Source organism: Rana temporaria, chromosome 2 (assembly GCF_905171775.1).
Source record: "Rana temporaria chromosome 2, aRanTem1.1, whole genome shotgun sequence".
NCBI classification, from domain to species: domain Eukaryota; kingdom Metazoa; phylum Chordata; class Amphibia; order Anura; family Ranidae; genus Rana; species Rana temporaria.
The window spans coordinates 242,819,434-242,841,291 of record NC_053490.1 but is presented as its reverse complement, the minus strand read 5'-3'; the positions used below and the strand labels follow the sequence as shown (position 1 = coordinate 242,841,291).

At 41.1% G+C, this 21,858-nt stretch overlaps 1 protein-coding gene across 2 annotated transcripts in view; it reads right to left on the bottom strand.

The window, feature by feature from the left end:
* The window catches only part of ZZEF1 (zinc finger ZZ-type and EF-hand domain containing 1), a 300,633-nt gene that overhangs the window by 56,155 nt on the left and 222,620 nt on the right, over positions 1–21,858 (bottom strand). For both annotated transcript variants that reach the window (XM_040336714.1, XM_040336715.1), the window contains 4 exons: positions 18,022–18,141; positions 6,281–6,457; positions 4,187–4,287; positions 1,828–1,963 (listed from right to left, as the gene is read on the bottom strand). In XM_040336714.1, coding sequence (XP_040192648.1) covers positions 1,828–1,963; positions 4,187–4,287; positions 6,281–6,457; positions 18,022–18,141 — 534 coding nt within the window. The remainder of the gene's footprint in view (positions 1–1,827; positions 1,964–4,186; positions 4,288–6,280; positions 6,458–18,021; positions 18,142–21,858) is intronic.

Here is a 21,858-nt window from a genome sequence, read left to right as displayed (position 1 = left end):
TGAAAAACGGCCAAAAAATCATAAATTCTGCCAGGGTATGTAAACTTATGAGCACAACTGTAGGTCTTTCAAGCAAACACTAACCATGAGTGAAAGAAATGTTTTTGTGTTATCATTCATATTCTCTGAAAAACGGCCAAAAAAATCATAAATTCTGCCAGGGTATGTAAACTTATGAGCACAACTGTAGGTCTTTCAGTTTATAGTCTATATAAAAATATTATAGCAATGCGGTAACCATAACATTTAATGAAGGTACAACATTTAGCAACTCACATGGTTGTTAATTAAAACAGGCATATCCAAGTATGCAGGTTTCTGGGGTAAAGCTGTCCACATAGACCATCCTTTGCACCGCCGGCTCTCACCGCTGTCAGTCTGCAATCGTGACCGGGAAGACTACCCTGAAAGTGAGGCTTGAAGCACACATGGAGATCAGCGCGAAAGGGATGACGTTGGTGGCGGTGCGGAGGACAGTCTATGTGGCTTTGCCTCAGATGCCTGCATACTTGGATGTGTCTGTTTTAATCACCAACCATGCGAGTTCCTAAATGTTGTACCTTCATCAAATGGAACCATATTGCTACACTTAGAGGTGCCTCTCTTCGCTTTTATACTCGGTGACATGACACTACTTGTATATCAAAATATTGCATGTATATTTAGTCGTCTTGAAAAACACTATCAAACAAAGGTTTTAATGTAGAACTAAAAGGCAAAACTTTTCCTTTAGTTTTGGCTAGAGTGGAGATGGATTAGAAACCTGTCAGTTTAAAATGCTCTGATGACAGTAGGCAATATATGAATGTGCAGCCAGCCATTATCTTTAATCATCACCACAGCAGTACAATGTCACCGAACCACTTCTGTTAGTCAGTGTCCCTTATCACCACTCATTCAACGTCCCTAATGACTGCCACACCAGTTACAGCGTCCACGGTGACCGCCAGACCAGTTAAAGCATCTATCTATCTATCTATCTATCTATCTATCTATCTATATACATACATACATACATACACACACACACACACACACACACACACACACACACACACACACACACACACACACACACACATATACATATACATACATACATACAAAACTTCCAGAAAATACCTTGTAGTGTTTGCTTTCCAAAATGGGGTCATTTTGTATGCATTTCCACTGTCTTGGTGCTCGTGCACTGAATTTTTTTTTTTAGGTGGACACTTCAAATAAGGCTAAATTCAATACTAGGGCTGAAACAACTAATCGATTAATCGACAACTAATCGATTATGAAATTAATCGATTACAGATTTCATAATCGATTTATCGGCCAGTAACATAATGGGGTTAAAAAACTAAAATTGTCCCTTTATAGTACAAAAAAGCAAATTGCTACTGTAAATATTACTTTCACTTTCCCACCGTAAAAAAATGAACCCCTTAAAAAAGCGATTTGCTCTTTTTGTACTTATTTTTATTTTTTTTTACATGTTTTCCTAAGGGACACGTTCACATCCATGATTTTTTTATGGCTGCTGCGTATTTGGAAAGGGCAAGGACTTAACGCAAATCGGTGCTATTTTATTAATTTTTTGGTTCAATATACTTCAATGGAGAAGCTGCAGAAAAGCATGTAGTGTGTTTTTGCAGCAATTTGTGTTTTGTAATCTGTTCAACAACAAATTGGCCCAAAATTTTTTTTTATTCTTTTTTTTTAAGGCTATTATCCGATTAATCGAAACAATCGGCCAACTAATCGATTATGAAAATAATCGTTAGTTGCAGCCCTATTCAATACCATTCTTATGTAAATAAAAACTCAGTCATAACTAACCAGGCAAGGTGGAATGATTATGTCGGTGTCTTCCACATTTAAGAGCCGTTCCACTGATTTTACGGACTTCAGTCGCTGCCATTTCTGTGCCATCTTCTTAACTTTTTCATCAATCATATCAGTGTTCCCATCAAATCTTAAGGAAAATACATGAAAACATGCCTAAAATTCTTCAGGTCATAGAAAATAAAAAAATTATGCTGATAATATGGAAATTAACAAACAAGACAAATTGTGGTCCCCATAGAGCAGCCACATGTTGGATTTCATAAACCGTGCTGAAATTATATATTCTTTTTAGGCAAATAGGTTTTTAATAGTGTTTTTGTAGGTTTTTAAAAACAAGAAAAGGTCATACACAGTGCACATTTCGCACAATTCGGCCATCAACAGACAGTGCTGACAGGGGAATTCCTCTAGCCGAGAATATGTGTTGTCCCGGTGGGGGGGAAGCCGCCCTTGCCAGAAGAAGACAGTGATTATTGCTAGTGGCTATAGCAGCCGTGCGCGATAATCGCAAGTAAATCTGCCAGGTTGGTTGTACCCAGGCTGATCGATCAACTTGGTACACTCAGCCTGCCCATACACGGTTTGAACCTCAGACCATGGTTCAGCAGGAACCTGGCCGAGATTCAAACAGCCTATGGCCGGCCTTATTATTGGCACCAACAAAGAAGTATCTGCAGTTACACTAAAGCTAGGGGAGCCAGGGACCAGCAGCCATGGGTCCCAAAGCTTAATGAAACTGTGAGGGGTACCCTGCTATTGAAAGATTTGTTGCTCTTTAACTACTTGCCACCCAGGCCAATTCTGACATTTCTCCCTACATGTAAAAATCAATTGTTTTGCTAGAAAATTACATAACACCCCCCAAACATTCTATATATTTTATTTTATTTTTAGCAAAGACCCTATAGAATACAGTGGCGGTCACTGCAACTTTTTATCTCACATGGTATTAGCGCAGTAATTTTCGAACACATTCTTTTTGGGGGGAAAAAAACGTTTGTGCTTTAAAAAAAAACAAAAAAACTGTAAAGTTAGCCCAATGTTTTTGCATAATGTGGAAGATGAAGTTACGCCGAGTAAATAGATACCCAACATGTCACGCTTCAAAATTGCACACGCTTGTGGAATTGCTCCAAACTTCGGTACTTAAAAATCCCCATAGGAGATGCTTTGAGTTACAGAAGAGGTCTAGGGCCCAAATCATTGCTCTCGCTCCAACGTTCGTGGCAACACCTCACATGTGTGGTTTTTGAACACCGTTTTCATGTGTGGGCAGGACTTGCGTATGCGTTCATTACTGCGTGTGAGCACACGGGGACAGGGGCGCTTTAAAAAATATATATATTTTATTGTTAATTTAAAAAAAAAAAAAAAAAAATTTGATCACTTTTATTTTTATTACAAGGAATGTAAACATCCTTTGTAATCGGAATATGGCACGACAGGTCCTCTTTACAGTGAGATATGAGGTCAATAAGACCCTGCATCTCACCTCTAGGCTGGGAAGCCTGAAATAAAAAAAATAAACGATCTCGGCTTCCCAGCCGAGGCGCCGCCGATTGTTTAAATGCAGAGGCCGGGCATAACATCGCGCCTGGCCTCCGACGATCATAAAGACTCTAGCGACCATCTGGTCTGCAGGAAATCTCTATAGTAAACATCCGAGGCCGGCGGATCCAGTCTCCGACTCACTGATTATATCGTTGAGTTGGCAGAAACACAGGAGGGCGGCCCTTCTTGCCTCCTGTAACAACGATCAAGCGGCGGAATAGCTGCTATGATTGTTCTTATGGTGTAGGGAATCGCTGGCTGAAAAAGACGATATCTGCATTATGCCTGTAGCTGCACCCATCTTTCAGATATACCCACTCAAAGTCAAGAACGTCATAGGACGGGTGAAGCCAACTTGTGTACGCCAATTATCAAACACAGGGGAAGGGGAGAGAGACATTTAAATGTGACACAATTATGTGCCAAGAACAATAATCTAGTAATGGATATTCTAGCTTTCAGTGACATGGTTTTTCCTCATCTAGATATCCTAGTACACGTGTCAGGGGATCATTAGATCCCCTGACACGTGTCATAATGGTGTCATAATGGTGTCTATTACCAGATGCCAATAAGAGACTAATTTTGGGCATTTCCAGAACATAATTAGCAGATCTGCAGGAGATGAAAATATTTTAAACCAGCAGTACTGTGCAATGTAACTGGCCTACAGTGCAGTAAAATGAAACATTGCAGGTGGTTATACCATCAGTCTTTTGATCTAAATGTAACAAAAATTCTTAAAAACTGGACCAAAGGGTGTTTTTATATTTGTCAGCAGTGCCGTTTCATACTTTACCTTTTCTGAATGTCTTCAAGGAATGATTCTGTACTCTTCTTTTCCATCTCATATATTGCTCGAAGGATGTGTAAAGGTACATTATGGGCTTCATGAATAACCTATGTAACATGAACAATTATTTACATAATCCACAGCATGCAAAGACATACAAAGATAAATTATATGGAGTCACAGTATGAAAACACAGTAGAAATTTTTTCCAGTACTCCCTAGAAAAGTCAGATGTTCTCCCATAGATAACTGCTCCTGTACATACACAAGACCTAATTATATAAGAGTGGTAAGCATTTACAGGGAGGAATCAACATAAACAGATCCCTGGGATGCCAACATTTTTAGTCTGATGCATAAACGGTGTCATGAATGCCAAGCATTCTTTACTCTAGCATTTTGAGTGATGAGAACAACTCTACTTGAATGAAGTTATTTTAGATAGTAAAGACTTCAACAAGTGTATTGGAAGGTGTTTTTTTTTTTTAATGCAGAGAATGCATTAAAAGGATAGGTTCACCTTTTGTAACATGTTGCACCTGTATATAGGGTGTAACATTGTAACATGTTAATGTGCTCTAGTTCCCTGATCTGCCACTGTGACAACAGGCAGGAGATCGTCTCTGTGCACCCGCTGTCACAATTTGAAAACATTGCGGCTGTGCGGGACTTCGCCAACACATCCCCATCATTCATTCATTCACAGTTTCCTATGAATGAATAGAATACAAGTACCATCAGCCATTGCAGCTGACAGTTTGCAGTTGTCAATTAACTGTGAAGGCACTGGCGAGCATCGTCGTAGTTCATTGAATTTCCTGCTCTCAGGTAACTGCCTACCCGTATCGGAGGTACGGGAAGACAACTATCCTGAGAGTCTGCAGGAGCCGTACATTGCATTCGCAATCTGCTGATTGGGGGTAAAAATAAAAAATTAGAACCATGTTAAGTGGTACAGCCATAAAAACCACACAATACATTTATCAGGCTGATAAATTAACAAAAGCCCAATATGTAAGGGGGAAAGGATCGCCACTACGCTCGACCAGCCCAGGTGAATAAACGATAAAAAGCATCCTCAGTCTCATTTCTCCACCACAGCAGGGTTTTGTCATAGGGTCTTATGATACCCATCGTTCATTCATCTGGGCTGGTTGGGAGTAGTGATGATCTATTCCGCTTTGCATTTACTAGCCCTCTGGATTGGTATCAAGATAAGCTTTCACCGTATGCTCTGGGATACAGGGATATATTTTCATCTTTACTTTGAGTGGCGCCAAAAGCAATATAATGTCCAATTGGATATTGCATTCCCCAATCATCACCTTGGTGTAAAGAGAAATCTTTGCTAAAGGTTGCAGTAACTTTATCTGGAGGACATAGCTCTCCAACTTTTTACAGCAATTAGGAACAAACTTATCAATACAGAAAAAAATAATATTCATTAACAGCAGCAAACAGGTAACAGAACATAGCTGTAATGTAACCCAACATATATCAGCTTCTCTGTGTTCTATCTGCTCTTCATGTGCCACTCAGGCTTGGTGAATATAAGTTGTACAGGCAGGTACCTCCACTGAGAGTCCCAGCAGGAGCTAAAGCCCATTCTGGCTCCTGTAGTGGTAAAAAAAAAAAAAAAAAAAAGGGGCGTGGCCTGGTGTCTATCCACTTCTAAAGGGTTCCTCAGATGTGCAGCACCAGGAATTACCCCTTTATAGTGCCTGTGTTGACTAGCAAATACTGCTTGCTTCCAGATACATTGCAATTGCATTTGACAAAAATTTGAGACACTCCTGAGATCATTAACAATTCAGTGAATTCAACAATAAAAACCGCCCAGCTAGTGTGTATGGCAGCCGGCTTCTGTTGGACGAGCATGCTGTAAAACCAGCAGTGGACCGGCTCCTGATCAGCGCTGGCAAGCGGGGGGCGTCCCCCTGGCAAAACACAATAGCTCAGCAGGGAAGATTGATGTACTAACATCGGATTGGTAGTACAGTGGCTCCGACCTGAGCTGTCAGTTAAAAGAAACAAACTGATCATGTGTACTAGACTTAACAAAAGCTCTTAATGCTTTTGCTTATAATTGGCTTAGTTTACCTGAAAACATGTTTTTGTAGTTTCATCAAGACCTTCTAAAGGATTGGGCTTTTTCTGATCATCAACTGTAGGTGACTCAGCATCTTTATCTTGTTCTGGCTTTACAGAAGATGGTTCGTTTTTTTCAGAAATATGGCTGGTCTCTTTCTTCGATGAATAGAGCATTATAGACAAGATCTACCCCAGAAAACAAGACATTCGGTTATTAAATCCAACTCGCGTGAACAAAAGTTTGCAACAGGAAATATATAGCCATAGTACAGCATAAAAAAGTACAACCTGCCAAAAACATGGCCTGCATGGGCTTTTCACATAAATATTGTATTAAAAAGCAATTGTGTGGTACAATACAAAGTATTGTGTACAAGCCATCAGATATTTGACCAAGATGGATATCTGCACATCCCTGTTAGCCACAGCATTGTAATAAACAACCAAACCGATCAATTTAAAACATTTCTGCACATTAAATCTCTGAACTAAAAAAAAAAAAAGTAGAAGCTCAACAATCTTAAAAAAAACTCCCACTCTGATCTGTACGATCAATCAGCATTTTGCAGCTAAGTGGAGAAGCACAGAGATGCAGCATTTTATTGCAATAGATACTGGGTGTGCGAATTAGATAACTGACATTGTAAGGAAGGCAGACAAAAGTTATAATTTTGAGAGATGCATCCTCATTTGAAAACTATTTAGCTTTTTAGGTAAAGCGAAGCTGTACAGTTAAAAAATGTCAAGATCAACAAATTACTATATAATATGATAAGTTTATGACCTGTTCACAGATAAAACCCTCTGACAGCCCCTGCAGGAGTTTACCTTTTCTGATGGTCTTGCACTGGTTATTGCGCAGTTATAGCTGACCTGGCCTTGCTGTGCTCCTTACGGTGGCTTTTCAAAATTTTGGATCCCACATTTGATTTATTTAAATGTCTTCAACCCATGGGCCCAAAAGAGCAAACTCCATTTGCCCATCACATTCTTGAGACAGGGCTTATAGATCTTTTGAGGTGTTGTCACCCCTTGGAGGCTCAATATCCATGTACACATTTATCTGTATCAAGGATTGATTTTGTTTTTGGAAATTAGTATTTTCTTTTTCTCCTCAGGTTAAATATTTATCTAGGGGGTTATCAGAAAACTCACCAGTGGCGGAAGTATAGGGGTCGCTGAGGTCACCATTGCGGCCGGGCCCCATTCTGCAGGGCCCTTGAGGGCCCCCCTGTATACCTCGATAGGAGGTGCGGCAAGGGCGGCTGAGACCAAGCTCCCCGGTCCTGAGCCGAACTGTAATCGGCAATGTGCAGGCAGCTCACATTTGACCTAAAGTAAAAGCACAGTGTGTGGTGCTGTGCTCTTTGTCTACCCCTACAGTGCAGTACCTGGCAGGAAGAGGTAGGGTAAAGCACTGCCGATTTTGTATGTGTCTGCATGTATGTTTTGTAGGTGTGTATGTATGTGTGTATGTATGTGTGTATGTATGTGTGTATGTATGTGTGCATGTGTGCATGTGTGCATGTGCGCATGTGTGCGTGTGTGCGTGTGTGCGTGTGGGTGTGTGTGCGTGTGGGTGTGCGTGAGGGAGAGGAGGAGAAGCACTGGGAAATTTGGTTCCTTTATATGCAGCCACCCACTTGCGGCCTGGCCCTGTTCTGCCACTGGGCTCGGAGGAAAGGGCCTTTCCAGGGGGCAGGGGGGCCATCATGGTTTCTTACATTGGGGTCCTGAAGGTTCTAGGTACACCACTGTCACTCACCAGCTTTATTGTCAATTAATCTGGGTTCACAAAGATGTCAGGGGTTCTGGAAATCAAATCCATTTTAGATATCCCTTTTTTAAGAACACAGAGAATATGTCATTACAATTAAAAAACATCTTAATTGAAAAGAGACAGCCTCCACATTAATTGTATTGGATACATTAACCACTTGACACCCGCACGCCGTCATATGACATCCAAAACGGGGACCTGTTATCCCGGGTGGACGTCATATGACGTCCTGGGCTTTGCGGGGGGATATCTCAATGATGCCTGCACCCGGAGGCATCATTGAGATATCATTTTTTAGCGGCGGCGATCCTGCGCACCGTAAGAACGATCATAGCGGCGGTTCCGCCGCTAGATCGTTTTTACAGGCGGCGGGAGGGGACATCCCCCCCCTCCCGCCGCCATCCGGTGCTTCTCCGGGCTCTCCCGTCCCACCGGGGACCCGGAGAGATGATCGCCGTCCGCCGGATGTTTGCCATAGAGAAGACCGTAAGTAAACAAACCGCAATTGCGGCTAGTTTGAATGAGATCTGTGAATTTTTTTTCCCGATCTCATTCTTTCCAGCCTGGAGGAGAGATGTGAGGGTCTTATTGACCCCGCATCTCTCCTTAAAGAGGACCTGTCACGAACATTCCTATTACAAGGGATGTTTACATTCCTTGTAATAGGAATAAAAGCGATTGAAAAAAAAAGTGTAAAAAAAAGTGTAAAAAATAAAGAAATAAGTAAAATAAAAAATAATAATAAAAAAATTAAAATGCCCCTGTCCCCGGTAGCTTGCGCTCAGAAGCGTACGCACACGCAAGTCCCGCCCACGTATGTAAACGTCGTTCAAACCACACATGTGAGGTGTCGCCGCGTGCGTTAGAGCGTGTGCAACAATTCTAGCACTAGACCTCCTCTGTAAATCTAAACTGGCAACTTGTAAAAACTTTAAAGTGTCGCCTATGGAGATTTTTAAGTAACGAAGTTTGGCGCCATTCCATGAGTGTACGCAATTTTAAAGCGTGACATGTTAGGTATCTAGTTACTCGGCGTAACATCATCTTTCATATTTTACCAAAAAATTGGGCTAACGTTACTGTTTTGATATTTTTTAATTTATGAAACCATTTTTTTTACAAAAAAAAGCTGTTTGAAAAATGATTGCGCAAATACGGTGCAAGATAAAAAGTTGCAATGACCGCCATTTTATTCCCTAGGGTGTCTGCTAAAAAAAATTATATAATGTTTGGGGGTTCTGAGTAATTTTCTAGCAAAATAATGACGATTTGTACATGTAGGAGAGAAGTGCCAGAATAGGCCCGGGAAGGAGGTGGGTTTTAAAGCCCGGTATTGAAGTGGTTAAAGGCCTATCTCCGAGGGCCAATGTTTAACCCATTCACCTTCCAGGCCCTCTGCTCCATTTTTATACACTCAGGTGGCCAGACCATTTTTGCAATTTTTCCTTTGCTTTTTTATTTTTCACTTAAAGCTTTCAGAATTTGTGAAAGACCCCCCAAGCCATATATTTTCTGAAAGCACACGATCAGTAGAATAAAAAGAAGGAATAAAAAGAAGTACATACACACACACATACACACACACACACACATACTACATATACAGTGCCTTGCGATAGTATTCGGCCCCCTTGAACTCTGTGACCTTTTGCCATATTTCAGGCTTCAAACATAAAGATATAAAACTGTAATTTTTTTTGAAGAATCAACAACAAGTGGGACACAATCATGAAGTGGAACGAAATTTATTGGATATTTCGAACTTTTAAAAAAAATAAAAAACTGAAAAATAGGGCGTGCAAAATTATTCAGCCCCTTTACTTTCAGTGCAGCAAACTCTCTCCAGAAGTTCAGTGAGGATCTCTGAATGATCCAATGTTGACCTAAATGACTAATGATGATAAATAGAATCCACCTGTGTGTAATCAAGTCTCCGTATAAATGCACCTGCACTGTGATAGTCTCAGAGATCTGTTTAAAGCGCAGAGAGCATCATGAAGAACAAGGAACACACCAGGCAGGTCCGAGATACTGTTGTTGTGAAGTTTAAAGCTGGATTTGGATACAAAAAGATTTCCTAAGCTTTAAACATCCCAAGGAGCACTGTGCAAGCGATAATATTGAAATGGAAGGAGTATCAGACCACTGCAAATCTACGAAGACCTGGCCGTCCCTCTAAACTTTCAGGTCATACAAGGAGAAGACTGATCAGAGATGCAGCCAAGAGGCCCATGATCACTCTTGGATGAACTGCAGAGATCTACAGCTGAGGTGCGAGACTCTGTCCATAGGACAACAATCAATCGCATACTGCACAAATCTGGCCTTTATAGAAGAGTGGCAAAAAGAAAGCCATTTCTTAAAGATATCCATAAAAGTGTCGTTTAAAGTTTGCCACAAGCCACCTGGGAGACACACCAAACGTGTGGAAGAAGGTGCTCTGATCAGATGAAACCAAAATCGAACTTTTTAGCAACAATGCAAAACGTTATGTTTGGCATAAAATGTAAAAACAGCTCATCACCCTGAACACACCATCCCCACTGTCAAACATGGTGGTGGCAGCATAATGGTTTGGACCTGCTTTTCTTCAGCAGGGACAGGGAAGATGGTTAAAATTGATGGGAAGATGGATGATACAGGACCATTCTGGAAAAAAACCTGATGGAGTCTGCAAAAGACCTGAGACTGGGACGGAGATTTGTCTTCCAACAAGACAATGATCCAAAACAAAGCAAAATCTACAATGGAATGGTTCACAAATAAACATATCCAGGTGTTAGAATGGCCAAGTCAAAGTCCAGACCTGAATCCAATCGAGAATCTGTGGAAAGAACTGAAAACTGCTGTTCACAAATGCTCTCCATCCAACCTCACTGAGCTTGAGCTGTTTCTCTCGATGTGCAAAACTGATAGAGACATACCCCAAGCGACTTACAGCTGTAATCGCAGCAAAAGGTGGCACTACAAAGTATTAACTTAAGGGGGCTGAATAATTTTGCACGCCCAATTTTTCAGTTTTTTTTTTTTTTTTTTTAAGTTTGAAATATCGAATAAATTTCGTTCTACTTCATGATTGTCACACTTGTTGTTGATTCTTCAAAAAAAATTCCAGTTTCATATCTTTATGTTTGAAGCCTGAAATGTGGCAAAAGGTCGCAAAGTTCAAGGGGGCCGAATACTTTCGCAAGGCACTATATATATATATATATATATATATATATATATATATATATATATATATATATATATATATATATATATATATATATATATATATATATATATGTAAATAATTGAAAGATGAAGATGATAATAACAATAATAATGGTAATAATCAGGGTAAAGAGTAAATTAAGTAAATAAATTAAATAAAGAAGAAAACTATTAATATAAAGTCAAGTGATGATGATAATATAATGCAAAGTTATACAAGTTTTTATAGAAAGATTATTACTATATAATAATAATGAAATATAGAAGTAAAAAACAGGGAGGAATAAGGATTAGAATATATATATATATATAAAAAAGAAAGGGGGGGGGGAGAAGAAAAGAAGAGAAGGGGAGAGGAAGGGAAGGGGGAAAAAAGAAGCGGGGGGGGAGAGAAAGGGGAGAAGAAAAGAGGAGAAAGAAGAAAAGAGAAAAAAGGGGAGAAAGAGAAGAAAAGAGAAAAAGAGGAGAAGAGAGAATACTGATACAAGCCTTTAAAAGGAAAAATACAGAAAAATGTATATGATGATATATAAATATAACAATGATGAGTCAATATATGGTGGTCATCATATTGAAAAGATACATGTATATGTCAGCAACATATATACATAAACACATAATAGAATGTAGTATCTATGGGCCGGATTCACAAAGAGTTACGCCAGCGTATCAGTAGATACGCCGACGTAACTCGGAATATAAGCCCGTCGTATGTTTAAGTGTATGCTCAAACTGAGATACACTTAAACCTGCCTAAGATACGACGGCCTGCGCCGTTGTATCTTAGAGTGCAATATTTACGCTGGCCGCTAGGTGGCGCTTCCATTGAGTTTGCCGTAGAATATGCAAATGAGTAGATACGCCAATTCACGAACGTACGCTTGCCCGTCGCAGTAAAGATACGCCGTTTCCGTAAGAGATACGCCGCGTAAAGATAAACATGCCCCCTAAGTGGCGTATCCTATGTTAAGTATGGCCGTCGTTCCCGCGACGCAATTTGATCTTTCTGAATCTGGCCCTATATATGTATGTATAAGCATACTCCCAAAAGGGAGACCCTAAATGTGTGTGTGTATATATATATATATATATATATATATATATATATATATATATATATATATATATATATATATATATATATATATATATATATATATAAAATCGTATTTTCCGGCGTATAAGACGACTTTCTAACCCCTTAAAATCTTCTTGAAAGTCGGGGGTCGTCTTATACGTCGGTAACCTAACCTTACCTTATCCTAAAGACATGCAGAATCGCGGCCGTATGTTTTTTCAAAAGCCGCGCCTCCTACGTCTTCTGTTCCGTGCTTTTGAAAAAACGTACAGTACGGCCGCGATTCTGCATGTCTAATGCATGTCTACCTTAGGATAAGGTAAGGGCACAGCAAGGGGGGACACGGAGCGGAGCGCGGACGGGGAGAACAGCACAATGGAGGGGTAATGTAATGTAATGGGGCACAGTCTGGCATGTAATGGTGGCTCTGTGAGGCGAGGCATGACTAGTAGGAAGGGGGTAGTCTTATACAGTGAGTATATCCCAAAACCAACATTTTGGCTGGAAAATTAGTCTTATACACCGGCAAACACGGTATATATATATATATATATATATATATATATATATATATATATATTACACACACTTATATATCCACAAATATGCAAGAAAACAAGAATACAAACAAAGAGAGGGGGGAATCTAAGAGCAACCCATTAAATAATAGTATTAGCCTCTATTTCCTCATTTAAGCCATGGGGCGACATGGTATTTAAAGAGTAGATCCAATAGGTTTCCTGTCTACAAAGACGTTGAAATCTTTCAACAGCAGTTGGAGTTTCAGGAATGGCCTCAATAATCCAAACCTCCAACACAGTAGTATCTTTTTGGTGATGCGTCAAAAAATTACGTGCAACACTATATTTGGGATTACCTGCATGTACAGCACGTCGGTGTTCCCCAAATCTAGTGCGTAAGGCTCTAATGGTTCTACCTACATATAAAAGGCCACAAGGACAAGAAAAAGCAATATACTACATACGTATGCAAAAATGTATAAGAAAGAACCGGGACGGCCGCACTCCAAAAATAAAAATGTGTTCCTTTTAATAAAAACTGGTCACAACATGGATGTCACAGAAAAAAATCAGGAAAAAAGGCTAACGCATTTCAAACTCTCATACAGTGCTTATTCATAGCATACGTAGTAGAACAATTGTAAAATGAGCTTAGATTAAAAACCTTATTATTAGCTGTGAAGTACTTTTTTCCATGTGTAACATTGGAACATTTAAATACCATGTCGCCCCATGGCTTAAACGAGGAAATGGAGACCAATACTATTATTTAATGGGTTGCTCTTAGATTCCCCCCATTCTATGCAATAGAACCGTTCTAATAGGAGCGTCGCAAGTCGCTCCGACTTAGAAAAAGGTTCTTGTACGACTTCGAGGAGCGGCTCGGGGCGATTTGCATTGACTTCTATACAGAAGTAATTTTGCTTATCGCCTCTGAAGTCGTCTTCAGGACGACGTGTAGAGTCGCCCCCAAAAGTCTTTCCCACCGCAGTGTGAACCGGCTCTTAGGGTCTCCCTTTTGGGAGTATGTTTATACATACACATTTAGGCCCGGATTCACGTAGCACTTACGCGACGTATCTCTAGATACGCCGCGTAAGTGCACAGATGGGCCGTCGCATCTATGCGCCGGATTCTTAATGCAAGATACGCCTGAAATTTGGCTTCCTCCGACCGACGTAAGTGTCCTACGCCGTCGTATCCTGGGCGCATATTTACGCTGGCCGCAAGGGGCGCTCCCATTGATTTCCGCGTAGAATATGCAAATGACTGGGATACGCCGATTCACGAACGTACTTGCGACCGTCGCAGTAATATACGCCGTTTACGTAAGGCGTACGTCCGGCGTAAAGTTATTTCACCTAAAGGAGGCGCATCCCATGCAAAGGTATGGACGATGGAACAGCCGTCGTATTTTACGTCATTTACGTAGTACTACGTGAATAGGGCTGGGCGTAGGTTACGTTCAGTGATTAGACGTATCTTAGGCGTTCATTCCGACGTGATTCTGAGCATGCGCACTGGGAGCCTCCACGGGATGGCGCATGTGCCGTTCGTTTGCCCATTTATTTACATGCATCACGTCCACCTTAGGCGAGCTCAAGCCGAGGAATTTACGTTACGCCGGCGCAACGTAGGGAGCGAGTGCTTTGTGAATACTGTTCTTGCCTCTCTGTGTTACGTCGGCGTAGCGCATATGAGATGCGCTACGCCGGCAGAAAGATGCGCCGATCTACCTGAATCCGGGCCAGATACTACATTTGATTATGTGTTTATGTATATATGTTGCTGACATATACATGTATCTTTTCAATATGATGACCACCATATATTGACTCATCATTGTTATATTTATATATCACCATATTTTTCTGTATATTTCCTTTTAAAGGCTTGTATCAGTATTCCCTCTTCTCCTTTTTTTCTCTTTTCTTCTCCCCTTTTTCTCTCCCCTTTTCTTCTCTTCCTCCCCGCCCTCCCTTTCTTTTTTATATATATTTTTATATAATATTCTAATCCTTATTCCTCCCTTTTTTTACTTCTATTTTTCATTATTATTTAATAATCTTTCTATATATACTTATATAACTTTGCATTATATTATCATCATCACTTCACTTTATATTAATCGTTTTCTTCTTCATCTTTAATTTATTTACTCTTTACCCTGATTACCATTATCTTCATCTTTCATTTATTTACCCAATTTAAATTTACTCTTTACCCTGATTATTATCATTCCCCCCCCCCCTTTTTCGCTTCTAATTTTATTTCTCTTTATTCTCATTTTCACACTTATTTTTATATTTATTTGTATTATTTTCATTATTTTAATTTTTCATTCTCCTTATCCTTATTTTTCATTCCATTTCTCGCTTTTCACGTTGACCCATTTATTATCATCATTTTTATTACTCATCATTCACTGATTTCTGTATATATATATATATATATATATATATATATATATATATATATATATATATATATATATATATATATATATATATATATATATATATATATATATATTAATTTACCATAAGTATTTTTCTTTTAGAGTAGTAAGCATTAAATAATAATTTTCCATTTGATTCCCGTTTTTGATATCCATCCATTGATTTGTACGTTCCGTTCCGATATAGTTCCATTGATTGTGTTGTGTGTATATTTTTTTCCCATGCATTTGCATTGGTTGACCTATTGCAGCATTCACTAGCCTATATAATACGTCCTCCTTGATTGGACGTCATGGATCTGAGGAAACAGCGGAGGCTGTGAAACGCGTAATCCGATTAGTTCATTCCTGTACTCCACGTTACTTCCGGTGCGACAACCCTGCTTTGCAGTCCACCCTGAGACGCACGCCGTCCCATATGACGGCTTGCACATCCCCTATGGTTGTTCGGCTTATTGGAACGCTTTACCATCAGCTCCCCCGTTCGCTGAACACATTTGCTGGGGACCAGGATCTGCCTGACACCTTAGTGACAACGGACCATATTTATATATATGCCTGATATTTCCTACAAGTTGTGAGTAGCCATTTGGCTGTTTGTTTACACAATTTTATTAAAAGTTCTTATTCTACTGCACTTAGATTAGCGCATCCCTTCTTCTCTTGTGTACACATTTTCAGAGCCTGCTTCTGCTTTGGGATTGCTGCCGCTATTGTTATCCTGGACTATATGGACTAATATTACTTATTCATTTTTATATTTATTTACCTCATTAATAATTATATTTAAAATGTATGGGCCATTGTTGTCTATGCTCTGATAATCTTGCGTTATCTAAAAAAATTTTCGTCTAGAATAAAAAGGAATGTGCTACAGATTTTTTAGACGATGCAGTATATGCGCAAATGTTTATCAAACCAATACAAAACCATTATTAGCAGATGAAAACACAGCTAATTTTAATTAATCTGTATGAAGTTAATAATAAATATTTGTAAATTTTTAATTCTGCCTTTTTGCAAAATGGTCGAACCTACCCAAAAACGTCTCAAAATCTGGAGGTTTTCATTTTTCACTTACAGCTTTCAGAATTTAAAAAGACCCCTCAAACTAGACATTTTCTACAAGCACATGACCTGTAGAACAAAAATAAAGTGCTACTGATTTTTTGGGCCCCGCAATAATTGCGCAAATGTTCGTCATATCACCATTTTCACAAAAAATACACTAAAATCATTAATATTGTACATAAACACAGCGCAACTTACAAAATTCCTGCTAAATTAGTACTAAAGCATTATTCACATGTGGCATACTAAATTGTACGCCCATGGAGGGCCATGTTTACCCGCACATAGATGCACAGATATTCCATACATCCCTGTACGTGTACATGGATGTAAAATCATGAACAATGGCTCTGTTCATGTAGGTGCTACATCCCAAATGACATCAATGGGACAGCCTGCACAGAGATACACGGAACACCTGTGCATCCCTGTAAAGGTACACTGTGCATGCCCTGTGTAAACAAGGCCTTAGGCCCCTTTCACACAAGCACACCGATCAGGTCTGCCCGTCCGTTTTTCAGGCGGACCCAATCGGATCACCCATTGTTCTCTATGGAGAGACTTATGTAAATGGACAGGTGCGTACTGACTTATGAGACCCAAAGGGGGCCCGACACCTCTTCAGACGCCCCTCGCCAGATCCTCAATTGTCAAGGTATCGCACACCGCCGTAATGAGTGCGCCCACCAGCGCTTTGTCATGCGCAGCATCGGACGATTCCTCCTCGCTGTCCGAATGATCAGGGCCCGCATCATCTGAGCGCTCCAAGCAGGGGCCACCCGCTACAGCAGAGCCTACTCTGGATCAAAGTACCCCAGTTCCCCAGAAGACGGAAGGGGGTAGGGGACATTTTTTACCTGCCTTACGCCCGCACGTCACTTCAACCCAGGGGATGACACCATGTCCGGACACCATGGAAGTCCAACGCTCGACTGGACACCGCCAGGGACCGAACACCCACACTGCCGGTGTCTGCAACGTGTTTGGTGGCCAGGCTGGGGTGACTACCAGGATATATGACATCCAGCCTGTCACCCAACCCAACAGTTGATTGCAGATGTATCATAAGAACAAACAATAAAAACCCACAAAATAAAGATTAGAAAAAAAAAAAAAAAAAAAAGACAGGTCCCAGGTCCTTCTAGACTAGGCAGAAAAAAAAAACTGTGCTGCATGTAGCAGTAAGGACCGCCCCGTTGGCGGTGATGTGCTTGTTTTTTTTCTGCCTAGTCCTACTCCTGAAGGTGGTGATATAACCCTAAGGTCAAGTATAGTGGTGCTGTGTTTGTCAATGAACGAAAGAAAGAGTGATGTTTTACCGCTGACGCCTGGGCGCGGTGAGTGTGAAAGCACTCTTTAGGCACATTCTACTGTAGCCACCACAGTAAAATTATCATGTTCAACCCTTGCTGGAATGTGCACATATCAACAGAAGTTAAATAGTCTGCAATATGTGCACAGTGCAGAGCATAAAACTTGAATGACGTAAAGGGAGGACTGGATTTTTGTTTAAAAATAAACAATGCAATTCAATTATGCTTACAATTCTCTACTTAACGACTTTTAAAATAAAAACAATAAGAGCATGTGGTCTGAAACCATTATTTAAGCATTCATTAGACTTACCTCCAGATCACGAAGAAGCCAGGTCTTACTGAAACCAGTGCCTTTGCTACATCTCTTCACCAACAATTTTAGCAGACCAGACTGAATAAAGGCAGTTTGAATTTCTTCAAAATCATGGTTCTGGGGGAGAAAAAAAAAATATATATAGAAAACCAGCCCTTTCTATTTTGATCAATGCCTCTAGCAAAGCAAATGTAAAAAACTAAAAGGGATTTTGCAAATGGAAACGAATAAACATGTGTCAAAGTGTACATTAAACATTTCACTAATTACATTTGAAGGTAAAGAGTGATGCGTAAAATGCAGTAGCTAACAGCATCCAGCAACAAATCACTGTCAATGTTAAAAAGTGGTAAGAGACTAAATCTAATTTTGCCAAGGATGGGAGATACCCAGACCCTCATTATGCAAGTGTGCCTTAGAATATAAATAATAGTCCTGTAATGTATCCCATGTCCTACATATACATCTGTATATATTTAAAAAATATATATATTTTTTTTCCATACATCATGGGACACAGAGTTAGGCTAATATTCATTACCTGCTGGGTTATACCTTATCTCCAGGTGAATGGACACTGGTGGACCAAAAGGTCTTTAGAAAGGAAGCGATCCCCTATATAACCCCTCCCATACCGGAAGTACTTCTGTTTTGTAGCAAGCACTGAATACTCACAAAGAGGGGAGGGACCTATGTGTCCCATGATGTACTCAAAGAAAAGGATTTTACAGGTAAGAATAACAAAAAAATCCTATTTGCTTTTTCATACACCATGGGACAGAGTTAGGCTAATATTCATTACCTGCTGGGACGTCCCAGAGCAATAGCCTTGAAGGGAGGGAGAAACTCTACCAAACAATAACCATCAGACTTTGCAGTGTACCGAGGGCTGCTGTATAGTCCAAAAGCCAAATCCTCGGCTGCTCGAACATCCGCTTGATAACATTTTGTGACCGTATGCACTGAAGACCAGGTAGTAACCTTACAAATCTGAGCCACAGCTACCCAATGGCAAAACGCCCAGGAGGTTCCTACACTCCTGGTAGAATGAGTTCTCACCCTAAAGGGAGAAGCTTTAGGTTTCAGACCAAAGGCCTGAATGACCAATTGACGGACCCAATTGGCAATGGAAGCCTTGGAAGCTGCATGCCCCTTCTTGGGTCCTTTTGGTAAAACAGCCTCAGATCTCCACAGATCTAGACAAATAAACCTTGACTGCCCGGACAACATCCAAAGAATGCAGTCGTCTCCCTTCCATCAAACGAGGGTGAGAGAAAAAAGAAGGCATGATTTAAATGAAAGGCTGACACCACCTTTGGCAAAAAGGATGGAACAGGTCGTAACATAAGCCTGTCGTGGTGAAGGATCAAGTACGGTTCCCTGCATGAAAGGGCCACAAACTCCGACACCCTTCTAGCCAAAGTGATAGCCATCAGAAAGGCTAGCTTGCGTGACAGCAAGTCTAATGAAATGTCCTTGATGGGTTCAAATGGTTGTTTCTGTAACACAGACAGCCCCAAGTTCAAGTCCCAAGGACACACAGGTGACCTAATGGGGGGAAAGCAAACAAGTTGCCCACTGCATAAAGGTTCCGACCAGTAAATAGGAGGCTGAAGGCCTTTGGAAGAATACTGATAAGGCCAAAACTTGACCTCTGATTGTACTCAAGACCAATTTGATTTCCACAGCTCACTGTAGAAAAGAGAGAATTCTCCCAATTGCGTATTTCCGAGGATGCAATTTTTTGGCCTCACACCAAGCAAGTCTTCCAGACCTTATGATAGCTTCCTAGTGACAGCTTTTCTAGTATTGACTAGGGTAGACACCACTGGTCCCGGGACGCCACGGTCCTTTAACACCCTGGCTTCAATGGCCATGCCATAAAATTTAGAGAGACTGTAAATTGGGGTGGAATATAGGACCTTGGAGACAGTAGATCAGGGCGCTGTGGAAGCGTCCATGGCTCATCTATTGTCAGTCTCACAATCTCGGGGGAACCAGGGCCTTCTGGTCCAGGCTGGTGCCACCAGAATGACTGAAACTCCCTCTCTCCGAATCCTACGCAACAAATGTGGAAGGAGAGGGATTGGAGGGAAAGCTTAAACCAGGGAGTACTGGCTTCATGGAACTACCAGAGCATCTGCTCCGAGGATCTCTTGTTCAGGACACAAACTGCTGTAGCGTGTTGTTGAACCTGGATGCCAGTAGGTCGAACTCTGGCCATCCCCAACATTGGCAAATTTCCTGGAACACCCCTGGGTGTAGGGACCATTGTCCCTGGTAGATCTGCTTTCCAGGTCTCTACTCCCAGGATATGGACTGCCGATAGAATCAGCACACATCCCTCTGCCCATGCTAGTATGTGGTTCACCTCTTTCAGAGCTACCCGCCTTGGTGGTTTATATAGGGTGGCCACTGCAGTGGCATTGTCAAACTGAACTAAGACAGAATAGTTGTACTGCCCAATCCAGGACGTTGATGGGTAGGATCTGTTCTGTCCTTGACCATTTCCCCTGAGCTGTGAGCCCTTCTAGGGTCGCTCCCCAGCCTGAGAGACTGGCATCCGTAGTCAGTACTCTCCAAGTTACAGGGAGGAAGGATCTTCCCTTTTGCAGGTTCTGATCCTGCAACTATCAGTTTAGGCTTAAAGGGGTTGTGAAAGGTAAAAAATGTTTTCCCTAAATAGCTTCCTTTACCTTAGTGCAGTCCTCTTTCACTTACCTCATCCTTTGATTTTGCTTTTAAATGTCCTTATTTCTTCTGAGAAATCCTCACTTCCTTTTCTTCTGGCTGCAACTCCACACAGTAATGCAAGGCTTTCTCCCTGGTGTGGAGTGTTGTGCTCGCCCCCTCCCTTGAGCGGGCAAGCAGGAGAGTCAGGACGCTCTCTATGTTGCAGAGAAAGGAGCATTAGTGGGCATTTTTACTATCCTGCTCGCCGCCTCCCCCCTCAAGGGAGGGGGCAAGCAAGACACTCCACACCAGGGAGAAAGACTTGCATTACTGTGTGGAGTTACAGACAGAAGAACAGGAAGTGAGGATTTCTCAGAAGAAATAAGGACATTTAAAAGCAAAAATCGAAGGATGAGGTGAAGTGAAGGAGGACTGCACCAAGGTAAAGGAAGCTATTTAGGGGATTTATTTTTTACCTTTACAACCCTTTTAAGCGTGTCCGAGGAGAAAGGAACATTGTTGTAGAGGCATGGAATGGAACTTGGCTTAGGGCACCACCTCGAAGGAGGCTACCATCCTCCCTACAAGACTCACACAGAGCCGAATGGAGGATTGTTTGGTGCCCCTTACCGACGCGCCTGATTCTTCAGGCACAGACCCTTGCGGATGGCAAGAACACTCTTGCTTGGACAGTATCTAGGATCAGACCTAAATACTTTAGACTTTAAACTGGTCTCAAGGTTGATTTTTCATTATTTATGATCCAGCCTAAGCTTTCCAAATACCGCACTGTGCATGTTATGCTCTGTTCTAGAGCCTGCAGTGAGTGATCTCTAAACAGGAGGTCATCCAGATACCCGAGCGCCAGAATCCCTTGGGCCCTTAAAAGACCCAGTACTGGTGCTAGGACCTTTGTGAACATACAGGGAGATGTAGCAAGCCAGTAGGGTAGAGTCACAAACTGAAAATTACATTCCTCTACTGCAAATCGCAGGAACGTCTGAGACCGAAAGGAACGTGTAAATATGCATTCTTTATATCGATGAAGGCTAGAAAGTCTCCCATCTGGAGTGAGGCTACTACTGAGTGGAGAAACCTGCTGTATTGAATCCTTTGAGTTTGACACCCCTGCCTTAAATTCATCGGGGGCAGCATTAGCAG